Source organism: Psittacula echo (genome assembly GCF_963264785.1).
Source record: "Psittacula echo genome assembly, chromosome: 21".
Taxonomy (NCBI): Eukaryota; Metazoa; Chordata; class Aves; order Psittaciformes; family Psittacidae; genus Psittacula; species Psittacula echo.
The window spans coordinates 163,241-187,155 of record NC_137757.1 but is presented as its reverse complement, the minus strand read 5'-3'; the positions used below and the strand labels follow the sequence as shown (position 1 = coordinate 187,155).

Genomic DNA, 23,915 nt, shown 5'->3' with positions numbered 1-23,915 from the left:
TCGCTCAGGTCCGCTGGCCATGGGCAACCTCATAAAGGTACTGGGCAAAGACTTAGAAAACTGCCCTCATTTTTTCCTGGATTTTGAAAGTAAGTCCCGGGAGCGGGGCGGGAGCTGGGGGGGGGCCGGGGCCACCGGTGCTGCTGCTCTCCGCAACACGGGGATAGGCACCGGTGTGTCCCCGAGCAGCCCCGTGTCCGCAGGCGCCTCGGGGCAGCCCCACAAAGCGCTGAGTGGAGCAGCGGAGCAGGACCCGTCCCTGCTCCATCCCTGAACGTGCGGGGAGACGGCCCTGGCTGAGCCTCTGTGTCCTGGCAGCGGGACCTGGCCCATGAGGACCTCAGCCACACGCGCACCGCTGTTAGCTGATGGCACCGGGTGGCCGTGTGGGACAGGCGGGAGGCCGGGAATGCCGGGGAAGGAGGAGGGAAGGATGCGTGCCCCTGTGCTGCAGGACGGGCGGTGCTGTGGTCGCAGCCTGCATCCGAGGAACACGGGTCAGGGACTCCAGTTCAGCCCAGGGGACCTGCCCCAGCTTCCCACTGGCCTGGGCTAACTGGGACATGGCTCAGACCTCCCCGCTGGACACGGGTGTACGGGAAATGGAGGCCACCACGGCAGAATCGGGACCCGGCGCAGCCCCGGGGCCCCCCCTTTGCTTCCTCTCCCCACCTTCCTCCCGGGGCATAGCTCAGAGCAAGAGCAAGGGGGGATAAAACCAATGCAGCATCAGCCGCTCCCCTCGGCCCTGGCTCGTCACAGCTCCACCGGCACCGGCACGTCCCAAAGCAGCCGGGCTGGGGTCACGCAGCCGCCCCGCTCACACGGTGAGGGACCTTCCTGGCTCCTCCTGCGGCCTTTGAGCCTTCGCCCACCTCCAGCTCCCTCCGCGGCCCCTTCAAAGGAATGGGGCTGGGGGGGCTCCCCACGACCCCCGTGTCAGGGCTGGCTCTGCAGCTGGAGGCGGGGACACTCCTGTAGCCAAGACTTGAGGGACTTGCTCCCCGCATCGCCCGGCGGCTCTCGGCCCTCTCCTCCCTCTGCTCCTTCCTCTCCATCACCCCATCCGCCAGCGCTCATCACCATCGGGGGGGAAGAGGCTGCAGCCGGGGCCGGGAGCAGCCGCGGGGTCACCCCGAGCCCCGGGGAGCCGTTGGTGGGGGGGGACGGGGGCTCTGGCCGCCGCCGGCCGCTTCCCGCAGCCCAGCACCTCTTCCCCGAGCACCACCTCACCATCATGCTTTTTGCCTCTTGTTTCTTCTCTTGCAGGTTTCACATGGGGAACCTTCTAAAAGTGTTGACTTATAACGAACTTGACCAAGGCCCTAATTTTTTCCTTGACTTTGAAAGTGAGATGGGATTTTTATTTCCCTTTTTCGTTCCGTACTGCTCCTGAGTTCCACATCCTCACCATTTTGAGTTCTTGTCCCCATCGCCCATCGCATCGCGCCCATCCCAGACGTCCTCCCCCCACCTTTGCTGTCCAGGGGTCTCCCCGGGGAGGGGGGGGCCGCGGCCGCAGACCCATGGCCGGGGGCTATCGCTCCCCACCTCTTCCCCGGGGCAGTTTGCAGCCCGTTGGGGCTGGGGGCTGCTCGAGGACCCCCCCGTGAGCAGGACCACGGTCGCAGGGCAGCCAGGACTCACCCCCACCCTCCCCAACCTCTGGCTTGGCTCAGGCTTGAGCAAGGAGATGGACGAGGGGGAAGAAACCCGCCAGGAAGGGCTTTGGGCCGGCGGGGGAGCCGTGGGACCGGGGCGCTGCTCCCCACCGCGGCTCTCGCCTCCCGGGGCCCCGCTCAGAGCCCTCCGGGTTTCTCTCCCCGGGGCGCTGCCCTGCAGATGCGCAGCCGACGGCGGCCGAGACGGCGGTGTGGAACCAGGTGAACGCGGTGCTGGAGGAGGCGCAGGCCGTGCTGGCCGAGCTCCAGTCCTACACGGGCGCGGGGCAGGAGATCCGGGAGGTGGGTGCAGCCCCGGCCCCCGCGGCCGCGCTCCCGCCGTGCCCTGGGGCAACCGCGGGTGCTCCCCCCTCCGCAGGCCATCCAGAACCCCACGGACCCGCGGCTGCAGGAGCGCGCCTGGGGCGCCGTCTGCCCGCTCGTCGCGAAGCTGAAGCGCTTCTATGAGTTCTCCCTGCGCCTGGGTGAGGGCCCCCAGCCCCGGCCCCTTCCCCACATCCCCCCGTGGCGTCCCACATCCCTCCATGGTGGAGGGAGCCCACATAGAATCCCAGAGTGGTTTGGGTTGGAAGGGACCTTAAGATCATCCAGTTTCTCACGTTAGATCGTGATGTCCAAGGCTCTGTCCAGCCTGGCCTTGAGCACTGCCAGGGATGGAGCATTCAGCACTTCTCTGGGCATCCTGTGCCAATGCCTCACCACTCTCACAGCCTCTGTGTCTGACCTGAACTCCCCCTGTTCCAGTTTGAACCCATCACCCCTTGTCCTGTCGCTACAGTCCCTAATGAAGAGTCCCTCTCCAGCATCCTTATAGCCCCCTTCAGACACTGGAACATCCCCCCATTGCATCCCGCATCCCTCTGTGGATGCAGGAGCAGGGCAGGGTATGGGCAACCCTGGCCATGGGGTGGATGCCACACTGCCCCGTGCCTCAGTTTCCCCCACTGGGGTTGGGGACATGCAGGGGGGACCAGCGGTGCTTTGTCCCCAGAGAATGCACTGCGGAGCCTGCTGGAGGCCCTCACCAGCCCCCCGTACGCCCCGACCCAGCACCTCGAGCGGGAGCAAGCCTTGGCCAAGCAGTTCGCAGAGATCCTGCACTTCACCCTCAGCTTCGATGAGCTCAAGGTACCTCCCCATGGGACCGGCGCTTGGGATGGCTTCGAGCTCTGCACGCTGGGACCCCCATGAGCCCAAACAGCCTCTTGGGATCCCCGAGGCTCCCCCTGCACTCTGGCCGTGGCCCCTCACACAGGGCTCTCCTCCACAGATGACCAACCCTGCCATCCAGAATGACTTCAGCTACTACAGGAGGACCATCAGCCGAAACCGCATCAACAACCTGCAGGTGAGGGGGGGTCCCAGGGCAGGGGATGGCTGGGGGGGTTCTGCCACCCCAACACTGCCCTCATCTCCCCCGCAGCTTGACGCAGAGAGCGAGGTGAACAACGAGATGGCCAACAGGATGTCCCTTTTCTACGCCGAGGCCACCCCCATGCTCAAAACACTCAGCAATGCCACCACCAAGTTCGTTTCTGAGGTGAGGGGGACCCTCGGGGTGGTGGAAGCCCCTTCCAGCCCCAGCACCACACGGGCATCAGATGGGGCTGGAGGTCCCATGGAGGGCCAGGAGGGGAAACAGCATCCGGGACCTGTTGGGTTTCAGAACAAGACGCTGCCAATCGAGGACACAACCGACTGCCTGAGCACCATGGCCTGTGTCTGCAGGGTGATGCTGGAGACCCCGTGAGTACCCCACAGGGGCTGGGGGGCACATCTGGGTGCTGGGGTCCCTTCTGCCACCCCCTCCCTGGCTCAGTCGACCCCTCTCCTGGCACAGAGAATACCGGAGCCGCTTCACCAACACCGAGACCCTCCTGTTCTGCATGCGGGTGATGGTTGGTGTCATCATCCTCTACGACCACGTCCACCCCGTGGGGGCTTTTGCAAAGACCTCCAAGATCGATGTGAGTGGCAATGGGCTGCACCAGGGGGGTCACTGCCATAGCATCATGGAATGGTTTGGGTTGGAAAGGACCTTAAGATCATCCAGTTCCAACCCCCCTGCAATGGGCATCCCAATGTAGATGTGATGCCAGGGTGATGATCCCTATGGGAATGTCTCTGTCTGACCTGGTCCGGAGGGGAGCTCAGCGAGGAGAAGGATGGGGAGGAAGGGACGAGCCCCTCGCAGCACAGCCGGGCTCTCACAGCCTCTCTCGCTCCCCCCGCCAGATGAAAGGCTGCATTAAAATCTTGAAGGACCAACCCTCAACAAGCACCGAGGGGCTCCTGAACGCTCTGAGGTGAGGCCGGGGATGCAGGGGGGCAGCGGCAGAGCGGGCTGGGGGTGTCGTGGGGTGACTGTGCCCTCTCTGCCCAGGTACACCACGCGGCACCTCAACGACGACACCACTTCCAAACAGATCCGGGCGCTGCTGCAGTGAGCGACCCCGCGCACGTCCCTGTGTCACCGACGCCATGACCATAGCGCTCATCTTGTACAGAGGGGCAAGGGACAACGAGGGATGCACCAAAACGCACAAAGATAAAAGCAGCCCGAGGCCGTGCCCAGGGAACCCCTCCTCCCAAATCAGCACCCGCTGGACACGATGTGCGGGTGGCACCATGGGGACACCGCAATCAGGGGCTGGGGCTGGGCAGTGTCACCCCTAACCCCATCCTCATCCCGAGGAGGAGGAGCAAACACCCCTGCAGACCTGCGCTGAGCGGTGGCAACGGCTCGGTCTCCCCTCGTAGACTTTTAATGAGAGCAATTAAATCTCCACTCACCTTTTCTTTTCGACATGGATTTATTTGGGTGTGAAATAAAACGACATTTACTCTGCCGGTGGCCGGAGCGGGGCCGTCTCTGTCCCAGCACCCTGCGCCACGCTGGATCCCCGTGTCCCATCCATGACACCACTGGGATCACATCCCCCTTCCATGGGACTTATCCCTGCTGGGACAAACCCCATCGCCAGCCGTGTCTCAATCCTACAGTGACGCTGCCAGGAGCTCCTGGAGGGACAAGGAACAGGGGCTGGTCCCAGGGGCTCCCCCCCATGGCTGACCCCAACCCAGCCCATCCAGGGCAGGCACCCTCCTTCCGCAGCGCTCCATCAGCTCCAGACTGGGAGCACTGGGATGCTGCCGCTTGCCTTTGCCGGCAGATGGCCCCGTGACACCGCGACAAAGCAGCCCCGTGCGTTCCCCCCCTCCTTGTGCTAGCTCCATTGTGGGGGGGGACTCGCTCAGCCTGAGCCCCCCACCCGCAGCACAGGGCCCAGTGCCAGCGCTCGGTGGGGCTGTGTCACCGCCATGGGGACACCCATGGGACGCTCTGCCCAGCATCCCTGCGGTCACTGGGGTTGGTGTCCCAGCACCGCACCGTGCTCTGCTTCCTGAGGTCCTTCCCACCGGGAAGCTGCCCGCGCGGCTGCCCCATAGCTCCCTGCACCGCCAGGGTCCGTGAGCACCCCGCGTGTGGCACCCGGACCCCACAGCCCTCATGCACGGTGCCCGTGCCTCAGTTTCCCCACCTGTGCAATGGCTGCAGGGGCAGGGTCCCCCTGAGCGCTGGACACCCCCCTGCATCGCTCAGGGTGCCAACACGGGGACAGCATCGTGCCCATTGCAACCGGGCTCAGCCCCGTGTCCCCCAGCACGGCAGCCCCAGGGGACAACGAGGGGACCAGGAGGTGAGGGGAGACCTGGCGGCCCTCATCCCTCTGGATCCCGGTGTTTTCCAGGCCCAGTGCCAGGATCTTTGCCGCCAAAGCCGCTGAGCTCCCGCGCGGCACCACCTCAGCAAACAGCTCCTTTTATTGCCAGGCTCTTGCAGCACACGTTCCGTGCATCCCGCCTGGAACGCTGCCGAGGCGCTGGGAGATGTGCCACAGGATCCAAAGCGCCCTGCCCTGCTCCCAGCCCTGGCAGCGGGCACAGCACCTCCATGCACCAGCCGTGCCTCAGTTTCCCCACCCATGAGTTACCTTTGCCCTGGTGACCCCGAGGGCTCGCTCCCACTGAGCCCATGCCCAGGGGCTCCGCAGCACCATGATCCCACCTGGGAACCGGGGAGGAGGCCAGGCCACGGCTGGGTTCAGCGGCTGGATCTGATGTGTGTCTGCGGGAGCTGAGCACATCCTGCACCAGCGAGGGGTGAAATTCCCTGTGGGATGAGCAGATCGGAGCATTCCACAGCCAAAGCATGGCAAGGAAAGGGAACCAAAAGGTGAAGGAAACGGAAGCAAGCACAAGTCCTGGAACATCACAGCCAGACGTTGGATCTGGGACTAGCAATAGGGCTTTGAGCGCTTTTTACTCCAGGGATGGTGGCCACAAGTGAGAGCCAGCCCCAACTTCAGTGCGTGATGTGGAGCTGTGGAAGGGGCTGCTGAAGGCTGGAAGCAGTAGGTGATGGGGAGGCGGATGGTGGGATGCTGCCCCTGTATCCCTGGCTCTGGACACAAGGATTCGGACTGCGTGGGCAGCCCTGGTGCCAGTCCATGGGGACAATACCCTGCCACAGGGCTCCTCCAGCCCAAGCTCTCCAGCTGCGGTGCTCGGCCGGGGCAGGACACCAAGGACTTTAACCGATGGAGAGCCAAGCCCTGCCAGGCCTGTGCTGTTTTCCTAATCCCAGTGGAATTAATGACCTTATCTTTGGCCAAAGCCATTTAGATTAAGTGGCTGGTGTGATGGGCTCGGCGGCTCCGGCTGCACAGATGGAAGAGCTGCGTTTGTCTGGGGATTAGCCAGGGCAGATGGAGGGAAGTGCCATTGCCCACCCCTAAAGCTCCCGGCACTGCCAGCAGCCTGAAACCAGAGACCACAACAACTTTCTCAGTGACTCCTGCCTGGGTCTGCAGAGTGATTCGATCGGAGGCCACTGCCTCTCAGAAAGCAAACTCCCCTGCTTCCTGCTGCTGGCAGCACCCGAGCACGACCACCTTCCACGTCCCGGACCACACAGCATGAACAAGCAAGAATGACAGGGTCCCATCCTGCTGGGACACCCAGGAGCTGCTGCCCTCAGACCACGGCACTGCAGCAGTGGCAGAGACCTGGAACACCCTGTCCATGCTGGACTGCAGCACAGCCTCTGTGAGCGGCTCTGGACCACAACAGGCAGGCTAGCTGCTAGGGCGGTAGAGGAATCACATTTATCAGTGGGGATAACAAAGTTCAAATTAAATCGATTAAGGACATTAAATCTGTTTCTAACAGTGCAGTCATCTGACTGCACCCAGGTGACAGCAGATAATCCCACCCCTCATTCACAGAGCTGCCTGAGGATCCCAGCTTGGCCTGGGGACATGACTGAGCACATCCACTCTCAGCACACGGGCAGGGAATGGGGCTTCACACCTGGCCTCACCTCGTCCATCAGAGCCAGCAGAACCCCTTGGCCGCATGCTCCAGCGCTGGGCTGAGCCCACATCCACGTACACTGAGTCACTGTGGATGGCAAACAAGTCTGGGCTGGAGAAGAGGTTCAGCTGCTGCTGCACAGACCCAGGAACACAAACGCGGTGCCTGGCATCTCAGAAGGCTGACGCCCAGCTCTGCCCCAGCGCTGGCAGAGAAAAGCCAATGTGAATTCCCAGCTCTTCCCTGCAGCCTCCCCACACCCCTCTCAAACAGCCCAAAGCTGCTGCCCCAAGCAGTTACAGAAATCACCCCAGTGCTGAAGAGCACAGACTGGAGGTTAATGTGATCCCACCGGAGCAGCACCGCCAGAGCCTGCACCCATACAGCCCTGTGAGATGGTTCTTGCCTCATGGTGTATCACAAGCAGCTGAAGGAAAACTGTGTTCCACCATCCAAAAACCCTCCCAGGAGGAACCAACCGTCTTGACTGCATTTGCCAGGAGAGTCCCAAACGCCCATCAAGGCCCTCCCTGTTCCACCTGGCAGGAATGATGCTGCAGAGACCAACTGCCTGGAGAATGAGGCACAAGGAATTTGCTGCTCAGCAGCTCGGATTCAAATGCAGGGCTGGTTCCCACTACCAAACCACAGCGTAAACCCCCGGGAATTCAGCTCTAACTAGGACAGACTCATCTGCTGCAAACTGGATGAGATCACTTCCAAGTTCCTGTTTAACAGGTGCCAGCTCCTTCTGCACCTGCTCCGTGCACTGGGATCAGACGGCCTCCACAAGCCAGGAACATCTGCTCAGCTCCTTTGGAAGCTGCAGGAAAGGCGGCTGGAAGAAGGGACCAGGCCTGACCATCCTGCCCCATGCCCAGAGCAGGGAACCTGGGCCAGGTGGAAACAGAGTGCAAGAAAACTGCACTTGGCAATGGGGAAAGGAACCCACAATCATCCTGCAACTTTATTTCCATATAAAAGAAGAAAATAATCCTCTCCACAATAAAGGCAGCAAGAGCTCGCTCAGCTCCGGAGCTGCGCTCCTGGCCAAGCTGGAGGAGGGCAGGGTATTCCTGTCTCCAAGCAGGACACGTTCACACGTCAGCTCTACCATTCCAAGGATAATGCTGCGTCTCTGGCAGGAATTAACACTTGGCACGGGAGGATGCTCCCAGCAGCCTTGCCCCAGGGCCCAGCCCTTTCCAGGCAGGGCTGGGGAAGCATGGGAACACGGCACAATGACGCCACATGAAGAGGATCCGATGCAGCCTTTGGCCATCACTTACACACCTGCCTCAGCCCCACAAAACTGACTCAGCTCGCTCAGTCCAAGGCCACCCAGGACCAAGTCGCCTCCTCCCCTTCAGAGGCAGGTTGGAGCCCTACAGTGAAGGCTGGCTGCTGTCCTCATCCGAGGTCGCTGCACCCGCGCTGTCCCCCTCAGCCTCTGCAGCACGGCCGGCGGCCTCCAGCTTCCTTCTCCTCTTCAGATGGTGCAGGTGGGATTTGGATCGTGTGTGAGCTGGAGGGAGAGGCAAACAGAGCCTTTAATTCCGAGGAACACCCAACCCCATCTCCCTGAGCAGAGTGGGGAACCGTCCCTTCCCGTCCTCCCACACAATTCATTCCTGCAGAGAAGTGAATTCCCAAGCCCTGCCCTGGCCATTTCCCAGGAATCTATCGGAGCTCAGAGGGGGTCAACCCTCCCAAGCCTCCTCCTGATCACAGGGAGGATGGCGGAGGGACAAATCCCGGTTTTGTATACACGGAAGTCTCCAGATTGTCAGGACTCACTCAACTCTCCCAGCAAATCTGCTCCCAACCAAGACAACACCGGGAGCCTGGGAGAAAGGGAAGTGTTATCAAAGAGGCAGCACACTGAAAGATGCAGCAAGGTTGTGCAACTCTCCACCACCCCATGGAGCCCTGCCAGGATCATTTATAGGCCCAGATGCCTGCACCACAGCACTGGGATCTCCTGTAAATCTGCAGAGCAGCTCAGGATGGAGCCCGGAGCATAATTAAGCTTTTGCATAACTCCAGGGCAAGGCCCCCAGCCATGAGAGCACTTAGCAGGAGGCAGGGGGAACAGAGGCATAATCCCTGGGGTGCAGCTTGTCCTGACACAGCACGGCAGCAGGAGCTGCACTTGTTTGAAATCACGGAGTTAAGGGCAGTAAAACCTCCTGTATCAGTGGTGTTATCTAAGTAGAAGGTGCTTTGTCTAACCAGAGCCATGAACCATCTTAGCAGGGTGGTTTTGCTATTTCCAAGAGATCAGAGCAGCAATTAAAGCAGCAAACTTTCCAAGCAGGGCCTTCATGAAACGAGGGGATGTGCTCATTGAATCAAGGCCCTCAGGGGTTTTCCAGACATCCTTTCCTGCCAAGGGATGCAGTAACATGCAAAGCTGCTGCTTTATCACAATTGCTGTAGGGTCACCTCAGCCTGAAATCAAGTCTCACCTCTTACAACTTGTCATAAGCAACACCGAAGCTCCCAGTGGCTGGAGGAGGCGCTGCCTGGGAGCAGCAATCCACACAAAATCCACACAAATAGAACTTCTCCATCTCCCAGACCCAGGGGGGTACTGGGAAACAGCTCCCAGCACTGTGTAACTTGCATACAGAAACCAGAGCAGATTGCACATCAGCTCAGCCCCCACTGCTGGCTTCACTTCTCTTTGAGCTTTTCCATTTTGCATTCACAAGTAACACCCAGTTTGGGATCGTTTTTCTCCCACCATCCCAGGGTGTGAGCCAAATTCAGGTGGATGCAGGGAACCACAGCTGGTCTTGGCTGAGGAAGGCGCTGTCATCATCTAGCAGAACTTGGGATGTCATCCCTGGAGGACGTACAGTTGCAGCTGTAGTGTCTGCGGGGGGGTGGTGGTGTGTGGAGTTCCCACCCAGCCACAAAACCTGCTGGACCCTGATAGCTTTCAGAGCCCTCTAGTTCTGGGGGAGGCAGAGCTCCTTCAAAGCACCTCTGAGCTGAGACTGGCTAAAATAACAATGGCACTTCCAAACTGATCTCATTACAATGAGCTTCCTCTTCTGAGACTCCTTCCATCTTTGCTTTCAGCAGTCCCCTGGATCAATAGGAGTAAGTGACTCGTTCAAATCCAATGACCAAGGACCTGCAGAACTTATCTCTGCATTGTGCCTGCACACACTGTGTTTGGGCAACACATGGAGATTTACCAGTTCTGTTCCTGCAGCCAGTTTCTCTGCTACTTTTTGTTCCTGGTTCTCAGCATGAGCCTCGCAGCACAGATAAATTCACAGAGTTAATCTGATTCCAGCTGAGCTCTTTTAAAGTCAGTCTATTGAAAACAGAAAATCCTTTTCTATTACCATTGCAGCTAGCAATACTCTTTTTTAAAAGACTAAACACACAAATAGGCGATACTGGAGCAAACCTGAGCTATTAAAAACCATTCCAAAAGTTTCATTTTACACAATATTTTAGAAGAAACAAATCTGTTCTCTGCTTTATGACAAAGCACCTGAAGTGCTGAAAAGGGCCAGCAGCTCTCACTAAACAGCTCTGAGGCTCGATGGTAGCTATAGATCCCCACGCCTGGCGGGGCAGTGACTGGGTGCAGGGAAGGGGGAAGCCTGACAGATGGCTGCTGTGGCACAGCTCCTGCACCCCCTTGGGCTTGCAAATGGCTCCTTTCATCCTGGGCTGTAAACAACCCCTGAAAGCCCTCGATGATGTGCTGAGATGATGTGCTCAGGGTCATCCGGCCACGCAGCCAGGCAAGGAAAGCTGCTCTGCTTCGGAGAACTGCCTCGCTGCATCCCTCTGTGTGAGTGCACTCACTGGGCCCCCTCCCAGGGCCTGTTTCCCCCTTCCATCCCCACCCCAGGTCTTACCTGCCCACTCCCTGTCCCCAATGATGAGTCTGTCGCAGAGCTCACACACGCGGTGACTCCGCTTGTTCTCATTTACATCGTGCTCCATCTTCACAGGCTCTGCCGGGGGCTCCCGGCCCTGTAGGTTAAATAATATCTCCAGTTGGGTTCTGCTGTGAAATCCGCCTGGCTGTGTTCACTTTGGGATGTGAACCTGCCATCCGCAGACACTAAGGTTAGCAGGACAGACGCTGCCGTTGCACCATGCAAGACAAGTGCAGTACTGGCCATTAGGAGAAATTTTCAGCTTAGACACAGCTCTCTGCCACTGTGAGGGAAGCCCAAGGCTGGACACATAAGCAGACAGCACAGAGACTAAGTGCCAAGTTAATGGGCCTGGAGACTGCCAAGAAGTTGGCTTCTTGGTCATGGCTCACGTGTTAACTCCAGTTAGCCAGTACCTGGATGAAGCTTTCCACAATCTCCAGAGCAGGTTTCAGCACATTCTCTTCCCACTGCAAGAGATCAGACACCTCCAAGCCATACACTGGGGGCACATTGGGCCCGGGACCTACAGAGACACAGGAAGGCAAGTCAGCACACCAGAACACCCCCAGCATCATGTCACAGTGCCCATGGGGCTACACTATGAGCAGTGTCCTGCTTTTTCCTATCTAGTTGTTCTTTAGCATTCAGAAGCAAACAGCACCAGCCTTTCCAGAGCCCAAATTACCAAAGACCTCAGCCTGGGGGGGTACCACCCTCGCAAAGAGCATGAGCACCTAAGAACACAGGCAAGAATCTCCATGGTTGTCTGTTTGGGACAGCATTGTGAAATCTAAGCATGCCAACAGCCCAGCCCAACAACAAAAAATACCACTGCCATGGTACACAGGAGGCCACAGGAGATCAAGAAGCTAGGTCTGGACACAAAGCCATCACACAAAGCTTACAAGGAGATGCAGGCACGGAGTCTGGATGAGGAATATGTGGGTGCAGCTCCTCACCCAGGAGCTGTAATGGCTTGTGTGGCTGCATTGGCCATACAGTGCTCCCAGCTCCCAGCAGCAGACCACAGTGGGAGATGCTTTGTTAATGCCTCAGACAAGGCCCAAGTTTCAAAGCCACCCCACTGGCCTCCCCCAGCCCAACGTGAGGGCACAGGGCACAGGCGGCAGCAATCAGAGCACCCGCTCGGACAAAGCCATCGCAGGCTGCTGTGTGCCAAGCTCCAGCAGCTGCTGCTCCTTAGTGCTGTAACCACAAACAACCTCCTCACAAAGCTGGTCTGCAGCACACCTGCCACCAGAAAGGTGAGCCACAGCCACCGAGCACATGGCTGCGGGACAGCTCTTGCACCTCGTTCAAAGCCCATCTTTTGAGGCCAGTTTCTCCCTGCCTGGGCTTTTTCTCTTTATTTTATTGTTGTTTTGCCCCTACCGAGCACCTTTCAACAAGTGCCCGGCTCCCAGCTGCTGCTGCTGGCCCTGCTCCAAGGCTGGGGCTGGGATGGGGAAGTCCTGCTGGCTCCCGGCCACTGCAGCCAGTACAGCCCTTGCTCAGAGCAGCCAACAGGCTCATGCTCCTAATCTGGAGGGCAGCATCAACTGGGCACCATGTGTGACACCGTGAGGAGAGGGATCATGTTGGGCACCCCCTGCCTGAGCCCCGAAGCAGTGGAGCCTCTCCTGCGCTCTCCTGAGCTAGGAGCAAGGGATGTGCTGAGGAAAGATGAGAGATGAAGAACAGTGGTGGTGAGGTAGGGGAGGAACAGAGGACTCACGTTTCAGGAAGCGGTTTCGGACCCATTTGTTCTGCCTCCGGGCGTATCTCTTGGTCACCTGCTTCAGGGCCTGGATCCCTTTGAAACAGAGGGATTAAAACAAAGGTGAGTGTAAGGCTGCAAGCTGAGCTCAGAGCCCAAAACCTCTGCCCTGAAGCTTTTAGCAGGTAGAACAATCTGTTCAAGGGCCACCCTGCTCTCACAATACCCGCGTCTCAATCTGCACAAATGGAGCTCAGGACTCCTCATCCTCCCCACAGGTGTCCCACAGGATGGTTGACCACTGTACAACCTGTCAATATGCAGTACCAGACTTATCTATCCCTCTGTAATTGTCTCCTGAGCACACATAACAAGCCCCTTCTGTTTTCAAGCCTTTTATCATTGCTGTGGTTTCCTCAGACTCGCATCTCCACTTTGCACTGAACCCTCCCCAGCCCAGATCAACTCTGCCTGGAACCTCTGCTGTGCTGAGGAGCAGAGCAGCTCTGTCATAGAATCATAGAATAGTTAGGGTTGGAAAGGACCTTAAGATCATCCAGTTCCAACCCCCTGCCATGGGCAGGGACACCTCACACTAAACCAGGTCACCCAAGGCTCTCTCCAGCCTGGCCTTGAACACCGCCAAGGATGGAGCATTCACAACTTCCCTGGGCAACCCATTCCAGTGCCTCACCACCCTCTCAGTAAAGAATTTCTTCCTTAGATCCAATCTAAACTTCCCCTGTTTCAGTTTGAACCCATTATCCCTTGTCCTGTCACTACAGTCCCTAATGAAGAGTCCATCCCCAGCATCCTTATAGGCCCCCTTCAGACACTGGAAGCTGCTCTGAGGTCTCCACGCAGCTTCTCTTCTCCAGGCTGAACAGCCCCAACTTTCTCAGCCTCTCTTCATACAGGAGGTGCTCCAGCCCCTGATCATCCTCATGGCCTCCTCTGGACTTGTTCCAACAGTTCCATGTCCTTTTTATGTTGAGGACACCACAACTGCACACAATGCTCCAAGTGAGGTCTCACAAGAGCAGAGGGGCAGGGTCACCTCCTTTGACCTGTCCTCTAACAACAGTCCAGAACTCCAGAACAGAACATGCCATCAAAGAGTGCATCACTATTGACTCATGCTGTGATCTGCTAGATCCCCAGGTTCCTTCCCACCATAATGCTGCTGAACGAGATGCTGAGTTCTGCTTCATTCCCTCTTTCTAGCTCAGCCCCCCACAGCATTCACACCCCAGCTGGGATCTCATCACCCAGGTCACTGGTGGACCAGCTCCAGATCCCAAGACACACTGTGCCCAGTACAACTTGCAGGGAGGCCAGGGGGAAGGGAGGGAGGAATTGCTCTGGCTGTGCTCAGCAATGCTCCAAGCACTGAAAAAGGAGTCCCTGTCCCCCTGAGCTGGCGAATATGGAAAATGCAGAGAGAAAGGTGCAGCTCAACCCCAGCAAGACCTGAGCTAAGGTCTGAGCTTGGTTCAGCCCATCAGGCAGTGTCACCTGGAGCTGCATGGGGCTGAGGGATGTAGGGCATGCAGGGTGCTCCTCCCACCTTTTTGCAGCAGCAGGGCACTGGTTTCTGGTGAGCAATTCCCTTCACTGATGAGGTACTCATGGAACTCCTTGAAGCCAATGGACTGGAAGATGCCGTGCTGGTAATCCTGCCTGGAGAGGAAGACAAGAGGCAGGGGTCAAAGCCGTCTCCTGCAGAACAGTGGGAGACCTCAACCCTCCTGTGAATAGCTGAGGTCTCTGCATCCCATCCTGCAAGAACATCCCCAGATGACACAAGCCCATGGGCTCAGGGGACAAGCCAAATGAAGCACACAGGAAGACAGACCAGTGCCTTCAGTGCCACCCCATGTCAGCTTCCCTGTGTGAATGCTTAGGCAGCACTAAGTCATTTTTACTGAGGGAAAATGGCAGGTATGGTCCAGGCAGAATTAATTCTCAACACTAAGACCCACAGGGACTCTGCTGTTTGACCAAATCTGCTCTAAGGGTTCTGGCAGGAAGGGAAGAAGGCCACGAAGTGCTGGAGGATCCGGCTGGTCCACACCTCTTCGTGATGGTGCCCCTGCAGAGGCAGGAACCCAGAGCAGGCGCTGCCAGGGGAGGGCTGGGAGCAGCAATGCACCAGAGGTACTGCAAGCAGAGTTGTTTTGGGGCCTGCATGGCTCTGGCAGGGGGGAGCAGGAGCAGGAAGGGAGCTGGCTCCTCACCCACCGGTTCTCAGCCACCTTCTGTTGGTTGTAGCGGCGGTGGAAGTCACGCAGCTCCTCCAGCAGCCCCGCAGCCAGCATGTCATCCACCCGCTTCTCCAGCCGCTGGTCCAGAGCTGGGAGGAGGAGAGCAGGACATGCCCTCAGGAGGCCCACAGCTGGACCACGTGCCAGAACATGCCTCAGCACTGCCACCCTCCCCATCCCACTGAGGAAGGCAGAACCCAGCAGGCGAGGGCAACAAGTCCTTTGTCACGCTCACTGATGCCAAAGGAATTGCTGCCTTGTTCAGGGAGGAGGCTGGGGCAGGAGAAGGGAATCAGCCCTCATCTGCATCACCTTACTCAGCCATGAGCTCACTCTCACCTGCCTGGTCTGCATGGAGCCACAAGATGCAGGAATGTGGGTATTTCAGGGGCCCACCTAAGGGCCCCCCACCTTCCTCCTCCTGCTGCTGCTGCAAGATTTCACTATGGGGGATCCCCGTCTCTTCAAACACTTGGAGGCTCCTGCAAGCAGAAACAGACAGAGCTCAGAGGCTGGGTGAGGATGAGCTTTTCCATTTCCCCGGCAGCCCTGGGGGCTCCAGCAAAGGGAACCACAGACACTCACTGAGACCCATCCCTCTCATGTGGGGGGAGGGCAGGTTTCTACCCCTCCCGTGCCCGGCATCCTGAGCACACCCAGGTCCTGGGGGTACAAGGCAGTGCAGAGCACAGTGATGGCACCCAAGGAGCCTAGAGAATAGCCACCCACTCCTGCCTGGCACTGGGACAAGTCCTGCAGGTGACAGGGTTCTGGCTCCAGCCCTGCCCTTTCCAGCCAGGTAGGGCTGCAGGGAAGGGGCCAGCACTGCCGATGCTCAGCCCAGCCCAGGCAGGGAGGTGGAGGAAGCTGCTGGGGGGGCCCAACCCCCTGTCCCCCCGCACCGTGCGAATGGGGTGGGTGGTGTTCTGCTCCCCCCAGGCCAGGGCTCAGCTGGGATGGGCCCGCCAAAGCAGCAAGCCTGGTCTTGCTGCTGTGCTGTTCCCACAGAGCTCAGCTATGTTACTCAGCCAGCACAGCAGCTTGCTCTTTAAATAGCTTCAGATAAACCCTGCTGCTGGGGCACCGCAGTGGGAGCAGCCCCGGTGCACACAAGCCAGGAGCCATGCACCCAAAGGCTGGGGTGCTGCATGGCCAAAGGTCTCTGATCCCAGAATGCTCCCCAACACCAGTGCTCCAAGGTCCCCGAGCGCCTTGCGAAGAGGCTGGGAGCACCCAGCTGGGATGGGAGAGCCTGTCTTGCTGTGTTCCCTGGCACACCATTCCCTCAGGAAGGAGTGCAGGGCACACCAAGCTCACCCCAAGCTCACCTGGCTACTTTGCGCTTGTCATGGGGGTGCAGCTTGGCTGCCATCTCGGGGTCCACCCTGCTCAGGCGGCGATAGAGCTCACCACCATCCAGCTGCTCCAGCTCCACCTTCCTGTCCCTGATTGGCCCCGGGGCTGTGCTGGCCCTCTCCTGCGGGCACAAGGCACCCCTCAATGGAGACACTCATCCACGTGCAAGGCCAGCGCAAGCAAGAACATCCCCCAGACCCACGGGGTGAATGAGGAGCTTTTGGTTCTCCTTGCCCCACTAGCAGGGGGAACACCATGCCCAGTTGGAGAAGGCTGCTCTGAGCATGGGCTCACCCTTTCCCAGTGGGATACGTAGCCCCCCAGATGTACCTTGGTGTTGATGAGGACCTTCCAGAGCAAGGACTCAATGTAGTAGTTGGTTCCTCCCACAACAATCGGGATCTTATCTCGGGCAAAGATATCTTCAATGTGCTATAGTCAAGGAGCATAAGCAGAGATGCACAGCAGAGAGGAAGTGCTGTGGGAGCAGCAGCCTGCTGGCCCAAACCTCATTCTCCCAGCCCCATGGAGCTGGTAAGGCTGTAGGACAGGGTTACAGGCATCCCTCATCTGTCACTATCTTCTGCTGCCTGTGTCAGCTACCATCAAAACTCAGGGACACCCAGAGACTGCCAGGGAAGGCAATATCTGGCTCAGATCTTCCCCAACCAGCCCTGAGGATGGGCTGCCCTCAGCATTAGCTGGGTAAAAGCAGCTCCAAGTTCCCCTCACCAGCAGTATCCCCTGAAACCCAGTGTTATTTGCAATGTGGAGAGCCCAAGTCTGAGGCAAACCCTGATCCCTCTTGCGGGCCTGGCTGTGGAGGGGGAAGTCCATATGTGCTCAGCCAGGCAGGCTGCAGAGTGAAGGGATATGAGAGGCACAGCTTTGTCTCTGAAATCCACCACTGTGTAGTTGGAGACAAGGGGATCCACAAAGCTGATCATGTGGTGCCTGCACAGACGCTGCTCCTGTGGAGAAACCTTGTTTGTGATGATGTCCAAGCCCTTGTACACCTGCGGAAGAGAAGAACCCATCATTTACTTCTATGTCCCATGAGACCCCTCCTGACCACTGCCCCTTTCCCCCACAGCTTGTGACTGCTCTCCTGGCCTGGTGGAACCCTGCAGCTAGGGATGGATCAAGCCACCAGAGCCCGGTCAGTGTAACCAGCCAAGCCCAGCTCTGAAGCACAGAGCTCCACAACGATGAGGACGGCTTTCTCCAAGATGCCATCTCCTCATCTACTGCTTTTGAAGCTAAAAGCTCAGGTCTGCCCCTCTCCAAACACCCCCCTCCAGCACAGCACTGAGTCTTGTTTGAGGACAAGGATCACTGCTTCCCATAATGCACAAATGTCTCTCTGGATGCAACGTGCAACTCCATGGAGCCTCCTGAACATGCAAATAGTCCCAGTTCATGCCTGAGAGACACCAGGGAGTGCAACCAGGAGCATCTCACTTCTTCGAGGTGCGTTTTCAATCCCAAGTTTGGGACATAGAACCTGGGAGCACTGCTGGGAGATGCTCACCCTCAGTTAGACAGCCAAGAGCAGTGCAGAAAGAAAAGCCACCCAAACGAACCCCTTGGGAGCATCCTTGGTGAAGAGCCAAAGCAACCTGCGATCCCAGCAGCACGCACCTGAGCCACAGCCCAAATCCACCCTCCAGGCTGCATAAAGCAGCAGCCAAAGCCTAAGCCCACAGACCCTGCAAGTACCGGAGCTGCCTCAGCCTGGCATCCCTTCCCCGCAGCTCGGCTGGGTCCTGGGGGGAATGAGACCATGTTTCACCCAGAAGAGAGGAAGGCTCCTTGCCCTGCTCCCTGTGACATGCAAACACAACCCCCTTCAGCACAGGGAGCACTGCTGGTCAGTGGGTGCTGCAGACAAGCAGGTATCAGAGTGGGGACCTGCACCCCAAGGGTGCTGGCAGCAGACACATGGTCACAGTGGGCACTTTCTGTCCAGCCTGGCTCTGCACTGTGTGACACAGTGGCTCAGGCTCTGCTTTGTGCCGCTGCTCCTGCTTGGAACTGTCTCCCAGCTTGGAATAAACCAGGGAGAAAGGGCTGGAAATGGCTGTGCCCTTCCTCCCCCACTACCCAGAAACCACCCCAGCCACAGGGCCAGACTTCCAGAAACACATTTCCCCTTAATCCCCTCTGAGAAGCTGCCAAAGCAGCGCAGCCTCCACCCACTGCCTGCCCTCATCAGACACAAGGCCAAGGTGACACGGAGGTGACCTGCGGGCACAGGGCGGCAGCAAGGGACGAACCGAGGTCAGTGGAGCAGGGAAGCCCGGAGCTGCCGGGGCGGCTGAACCGGCTGCGGCTCCGCACACCTTTCCCATCCTGCCAAGCTCTTGGAACTCGCTGCTCAGCGGGCAAGGGCCAGCTCCTGCTCCAGTCCCTCGGTAGGGAAAGGCTGCCTGGGGGCAGGAAGCGAGAGGGGAGCAGGAGGGCAACCAAATGCTCTTCCTTTTAGCCCTGCAGAAACCCAGCTGGCTCCAGGGGATGGGGAGCAGACGGGAGGAGAGGCACAAGAGGCAGCTCTGTGACAACACGCCCCGTGGCTGGCTGCAGCCTATTGATCCCCTTCCATCATCCAGCCCCGGGCTGAGCAGCACTATTCAAGGCAGGTCTCCAGTCGGCACTGAAAGCCTTTGAATGCAGGGAGCGTTGCCTTAGTGCCTCCTCTCCCCCGGCAAGGGCCAGCCCAGCCCTGCAGCTCCTCGACTCCCACTCGTCTGCCTGAGATCACAGTTAATACCGAGGGCTGACGGTGAGGAGGGGGCTTGGAGGCAGCCGGGAGCTCCCAGTGCCCTGCACAGGCACAAACAGGATTTACCATTCAGGCTCCGATCCCCCAAGGTTCTCCTGGAGATTAAACACCGAGAGCCTCCCCGAACATCGAGCAACAAGGGGAGGAATGCGGTGTCAGTGTGTGGGCTGGGAGGAAACAAAGGCAGCCTTTTACATCCAGGCAGCAAAGCCCGGCAAAGGTTTCCACCAGCTGGCTGAGGCACCCAGACGTCCTCCTGACACTCATGGCTATTTTCAGCAAGCAGCTCAGATAAGCCTTTGTTGCTTTCTAAGGCTCCCAAAACAGATTAGCAGCGAGCAGCCTGGAGCAGCAGCCCTCCGACACACCGAGCACAAGCTGGGGACTGAAGATGCTCGGCCTTGGCAGCATCCTCCCACCCTGCACTGAAGGCCCCGCACAGGTCGGCCCCGCAGCTCCCAGCTCTTTGCTGGGAGGACAGGGCCATCTCCCCTCCTAAGTGATCCTCAGGAAACGGTGCCGTGAGGATCCTCAGCCTGGGAAGGGCTCTCCCACACCCTCACTCTGGCACCAGTTTCCTGCACAGCCCCAAACTCCATCCCTTTGTCACCATCTGCACCAGCGGGGTAAAGGCACAGCACACCCGGCTGTGCAGCTCAGGGACCCCAGACACAGCCGAGCCACCTGCAGCTGGGAGAGTGTGAATATTCCACAGCAACCAAGGGATCTCCCAGCTGGAGAGGGGCATGGAGGGCCCGCACCAAGCTAGGATGCAAGGAGAGCACAACTCACTCCCCACTCTGATCCCTGCCATAAGAAGGATGTTAACAAAGGCTCTTAAGATGTCCTGACTTGGGCACACTAAATGGCAAATGTACCCAGTGTGCTACAACGGGCTCCAGAGAAGGATGACATCCAGAAGGGACAGTGAGATGGGGAGTGGATGGGGCTCTCCAGCAAGCTGGGATCAGGAAGAACAAAGAAACAGGACTGGCTTCACCCCATCTGGGTTTCCCAGGAACGACTTACTCCTAAAGGAAAGTCTCTGGGATGACAAACAGCAACAGAAAGGACAAAAAAAACCCCAAGATTAAGAGGCCATCGGATTAAGCAGAGCTCCTGAGCTGCACACAGGCAGCAGCTAAGTCTGTAACATGACCACAGCGACCCACAGCCATGACGAAACGCCCTGCACATAGAGGGGTGCCTGTGTGGGAACAGGTGGGTTTGGGGCTCCCGGCCCCTTCCTGAGCCTGGCTCCAGCTCCAGCAGCTGCCCAGGACACTGCCAGCATTCGTCAGAGCCCACCGGGGCCGCAGCGATGAATGGACACAGGCACTGCCAGCTGCCAGTTGGGAATGAGCAACAAGAGCTTTAAAACCCATGGCAAGGACACCGGAGCCAGTGCTGCGTGGCAGAGGGATCTGCAGCGGGCAGGCAATATCCCATGGGAACAAAGCCAGTGAGCAAGCAAAGAGCTGGCTGCGGCCACCAGAGCAGGGCACAGGGGTTAGTGGGACACGGGCTGCTGGAGGCTGCGCCTTCAGGCGGCCTGAGGCCATGCTCAGAGCACGCTGTGCTGCGGAATAAAGGCAACAGAGCTGCTCTGGTTCCACAGTCATGCTAGAATGGGATTAAAAGGAAAGGAGGACAAGAGCCACTCAAGCTCAGATGCCATTGGGTGCCTGCAGCCAGCATCCTCCCAGCCCCTGCATTTCCATAGTGGGACCTGAAATAACCAGAGCACAAAATACATGCCTCAAATCATCCACCAGCATGAACCGAGAATTCGCAGCGCACCAGTGGGTTTCAGCCACGTCTGCAGAGCTTGGGAGGCAGCAGGAGCCTCCTGTTTGCAGCACTGCTCAAGTCCACAGACACGTTTCCCCACACTAAAGCCTGCTCCATGCTGGGCTGGCAGTCACTGCGAGGTCTGAGAACCTCAGCGTTACCAGCACGCAACCAGGCACAAATGACTGAACAAAAGCTCTGGGTTTGTCTGAATCAGGAAGGTCAGCACCAGTAAAACCCCAGCAGCCAAGATCTGCTCAGAGACACTTCTGGTGCAGACACTAGAGCAGAATAACTCGCCTTGCAAAGGTAACAGCAGCCACCTAAAAGCCACCCCAGCCCAGAAGAGGACTGCAGAGCAAACCAGCTCACAGGCAGTCGCACCCTGTGCTCGAGGAGAGCGGGATGGACACCGAGGTCCTGCATTACAGAGCACACAGTGAGGGCTCAAAGCACTGGCATGGCTGGGCCAGGCAGCCCCAGACAAAGCTCCTGCATCTACATGAATGCTTTGTCCCTGCAGGACTCAATTCAGCTCAGACCTCAAACACTCTTTGCCCAAGAGCTTAAGGAAAACATCCCTCAAAATAAAGCCTCCAATTGCTCCAGATTCAGGAGAGGAAAGTTTAAAGTTTGGCTCTCCAGGACACGAACAGTGACCAGCATCAGCAGGAGGCACACCTGAAAGCAGGAGGTGGCTGCAGGACAGCGCGAGTCCATCTCTGGGCAGCAGGAAGGGTGCTGTTGGCAGCAAACACCTTTAAAACAGCACGATAAATACGTAAGCATTGAAGGCTGGGGAGCTCAGGTGCTACAGAACCAGAGCAGTCAAAGCGGTGATTACGAAGGAAACATTTTGCTAACCAATAACAAGCCCCCCGTGGTGGCTGAAATCCGCATCTGGTGATGAAGCTCCCATAACTGGATGCAATCAGGACCAAAAAAGAGGCTCAGCTCCTCCGGAACCCAACACAGAATCAGAGAAAAGGACCTTAAGATCATCTATATCTGCTATGTTCCACACGGCTAGGAATGGAGCGTGGAAGGAGAGGAAACCACAAACATGGTCAGGACTCCCACCATGTCCTGTGCAGCTCCCACAGGACCGAGCCCGAGCACCACTTACAACCGGTTAACTCCAGCCGCTGCCCTCTCTCACTCAACTGCTCCTCAAACCTCCGCGTACCTTCTGCGGGTCTAAATTAAAGCCCCTCACTCGGGTTTCCTCCCAAAGGGTGCCCTCACCCGGGAGGGGCTGTGGAGCAAACCCAGCTCCGCAGCGCTGCTTGTGCCACCTTGTTCATTGCTGACCGGCGAGCAGGGCACGGCAGGAGGGGCTGCTCCCCACAGACACCGCTCAGGGGGCCCGGGGGAGCCCAGCCCGCACCCCGCGGGGCTCTGCGGGCCCAGAGCAGGGCCCGCCCGGCCCCAGGCCAGGCCGCCTCCCAGCACCCTCCGCCAGGCGCAGGGCCCCGCCGCGGCCTCCCTCAGGCCCAGCCCCGGCTCTCCGTTGCTCGCAGGCCCGGCCGCGGCGTCCCCTGCGCCCGAGGCCTGACTGCGGCCTCCTCAGGCGCAGCTGCGGCCTCCCCCGGTCCTCAGGCCCCGCCGCGCTGTCTCCCCGCACGCAGGCCGTGCCCGGCCGTACCTGCATGGAGTCGGCGTTGACGATCTCCCCGCCGAGGCGCAGCCCCAGCTGCAGCGCCAGCGCCGACTTCCCGGTGCCGGTAGCGCCGAGGATCACCACGAGCGGCCGCGGCGGCGGAGCCCGGCCGAGGCACAGCGCGGCCGCCGCCATGGCCCGGCCCGGCGGCTGCCAGGGGGACGGGAGGCAGGGACGGGGGCGGGACGGGGCCGGGGCCAGCGGCGGGGAGGCCGCGGCCGGGCCCTGTGCCCCGTGGCCCTCATCCCGGCGGGGCTCCGGTCACCGACCCTATCCCTACCGCTGCTCTGGACCCTCTTCGGGACCCCCGGGACCCCCCGGCCTCCCCGGCCCCTTTATCGGTCCCCCCCGGCCCCTCACACCCGGCCATGCCCACGAGTGGGGTCCTGCCCCCTGGTACCCGTTTATTTTTGGGGTGCGGTGGGAAGGATGTTGTTGCCGTAGCAACAGGGCAGGAGGGTGAGGAGCGGGGCTGTTGCCATAGCAACAAGATAGGGGCGCGTTGCCGTGGCAACCGCAGCCTCCACTCAGGCTCGTCCTCCCCATCGCCACGGCAACACGGGAAGATGGGGAGCGGGCGGCTGTCTCCGTGGCAACAGAGAAGGAGGGAAGGCAGGGAGACGGTTGCTATGGAGACAGCGGGAGGAGGGTATCTCCCTGGCAACACACATCCTCTGCCATAGCAACAGGGAGCGGGGAGGCTGCGGGGGATTATCACCGCTTCGGGAAACTGCCCTAAAAATTTGCCAGCCCAGGCGTGAAGGCGGCTCCGCGGCCGAGAACCCCGAGTACAGCGAGCGGGGGGAGGAGAAAAGGTGGTATGGAGGGGGGGTCACAAGGAGCAGGGGGTGAGCAGGGCAATGGCAATAGGACATAACTGTTAGGGCTGGAAATGCTGCATTGGGATGGTCCCAGCCGACACTGGCACATCACAGCACTGAGAAGCCCTGTGTGCTTACTTGGTTCACTTACTGGTGCCGTCAGTCATGGCAATACGAGAGGAGACATCTCCGTTATTAACCAGGGAAGTTCCACGTCTATATATATTTAGGTATGTGGGCTTTCAGCAGGAGAAATCAAAGGTACGTTGTAGTTAAAACCAACCACATTTTCCCCTGGTGATGGCCCCTGCTTGGGCCACGGATCTGCACATCATGTCCAAGAGAGAAAAGTGTTTTAAACATCCTACATGCCGTCAGCATGGAGAATAAAGGCACACCCTGCTAAAAACCTTACCAGGAGGCTCACCTTGAGCTCAAAAGAGGCAGCGGCATGCAAGTGTCAGCAATAAGCAATTGAGGGACTCATGCATCTGGGCTTTGTTCCCTGCACACGGGCAATGTGTCAGATTTAGGTCACCCTGCTCCGTGTTTAAG

General features: G+C 58.9%; 2 protein-coding genes across 4 annotated transcripts; one reads left to right on the top strand and one right to left on the bottom strand.

Moving 5' to 3' along the window:
- LOC308228855 (CYFIP-related Rac1 interactor A-like) lies at positions 1-4,129 on the top strand (the record flags this gene model as incomplete). Of its 3 annotated transcripts, XM_080632461.1 has the most annotated exons (11): positions 1-89; positions 1,270-1,349; positions 1,843-1,964; positions 2,041-2,146; positions 2,674-2,810; positions 2,953-3,030; positions 3,106-3,222; positions 3,349-3,428; positions 3,523-3,649; positions 3,918-3,988; positions 4,066-4,129. In XM_080632461.1, the coding sequence occupies 10 exons, from the start codon at positions 1,277-1,279 to the stop codon at positions 4,127-4,129; spliced, it is 975 nt and encodes a 324-aa protein (XP_080488587.1). The 3 variants fall into 3 exon arrangements, with proteins under 3 accessions (XP_080488587.1, XP_080488586.1, XP_080488585.1); XM_080632460.1 differs by lacking the exon at positions 1,270-1,349 and having other exon boundaries at positions 20-89; XM_080632459.1 differs by lacking the exon at positions 1-89 and having other exon boundaries at positions 1,238-1,349.
- Positions 4,130-7,991: 3,862 nt separating this feature from the next.
- On the bottom strand, positions 7,992-22,699 carry TRIT1 (tRNA isopentenyltransferase 1). Its single transcript, XM_080632414.1, has 11 exons — positions 22,525-22,699; positions 17,183-17,322; positions 16,637-16,736; positions 16,279-16,427; positions 15,290-15,432; positions 14,928-15,039; positions 14,254-14,366; positions 12,705-12,782; positions 11,383-11,492; positions 10,943-11,060; positions 7,992-8,583 (listed from the first exon to the last, which is right to left on the bottom strand). The coding sequence occupies exons 1-11, from the start codon at positions 22,672-22,674 to the stop codon at positions 8,444-8,446; spliced, it is 1,353 nt and encodes a 450-aa protein (XP_080488540.1). The 5' UTR covers positions 22,675-22,699; the 3' UTR covers positions 7,992-8,443.
- Between the last annotated feature and the right edge of the window lie 1,216 nt (positions 22,700-23,915).

Excerpts from the sequence above, each read along its gene's own strand:
- TRIT1 (XM_080632414.1), bottom strand. The coding sequence starts at position 22,674 with ATGGCGGCGGCCGCGCTGTGCCTCGGCCGGGCTCCGCCGCCGCGGCCG. Across the intron at positions 14,367-14,927 it reads CAGAAGGTGGCTGAGAACCG|GCAGGATTACCAGCACGGCA; the intron begins GTGGGTGAGGAG and ends CTTCCTCTCCAG. Across the intron at positions 12,783-14,253 it reads TGCCCTGCTGCTGCAAAAAG|GGATCCAGGCCCTGAAGCAG; the intron begins GTGGGAGGAGCA and ends TCTGTTTCAAAG.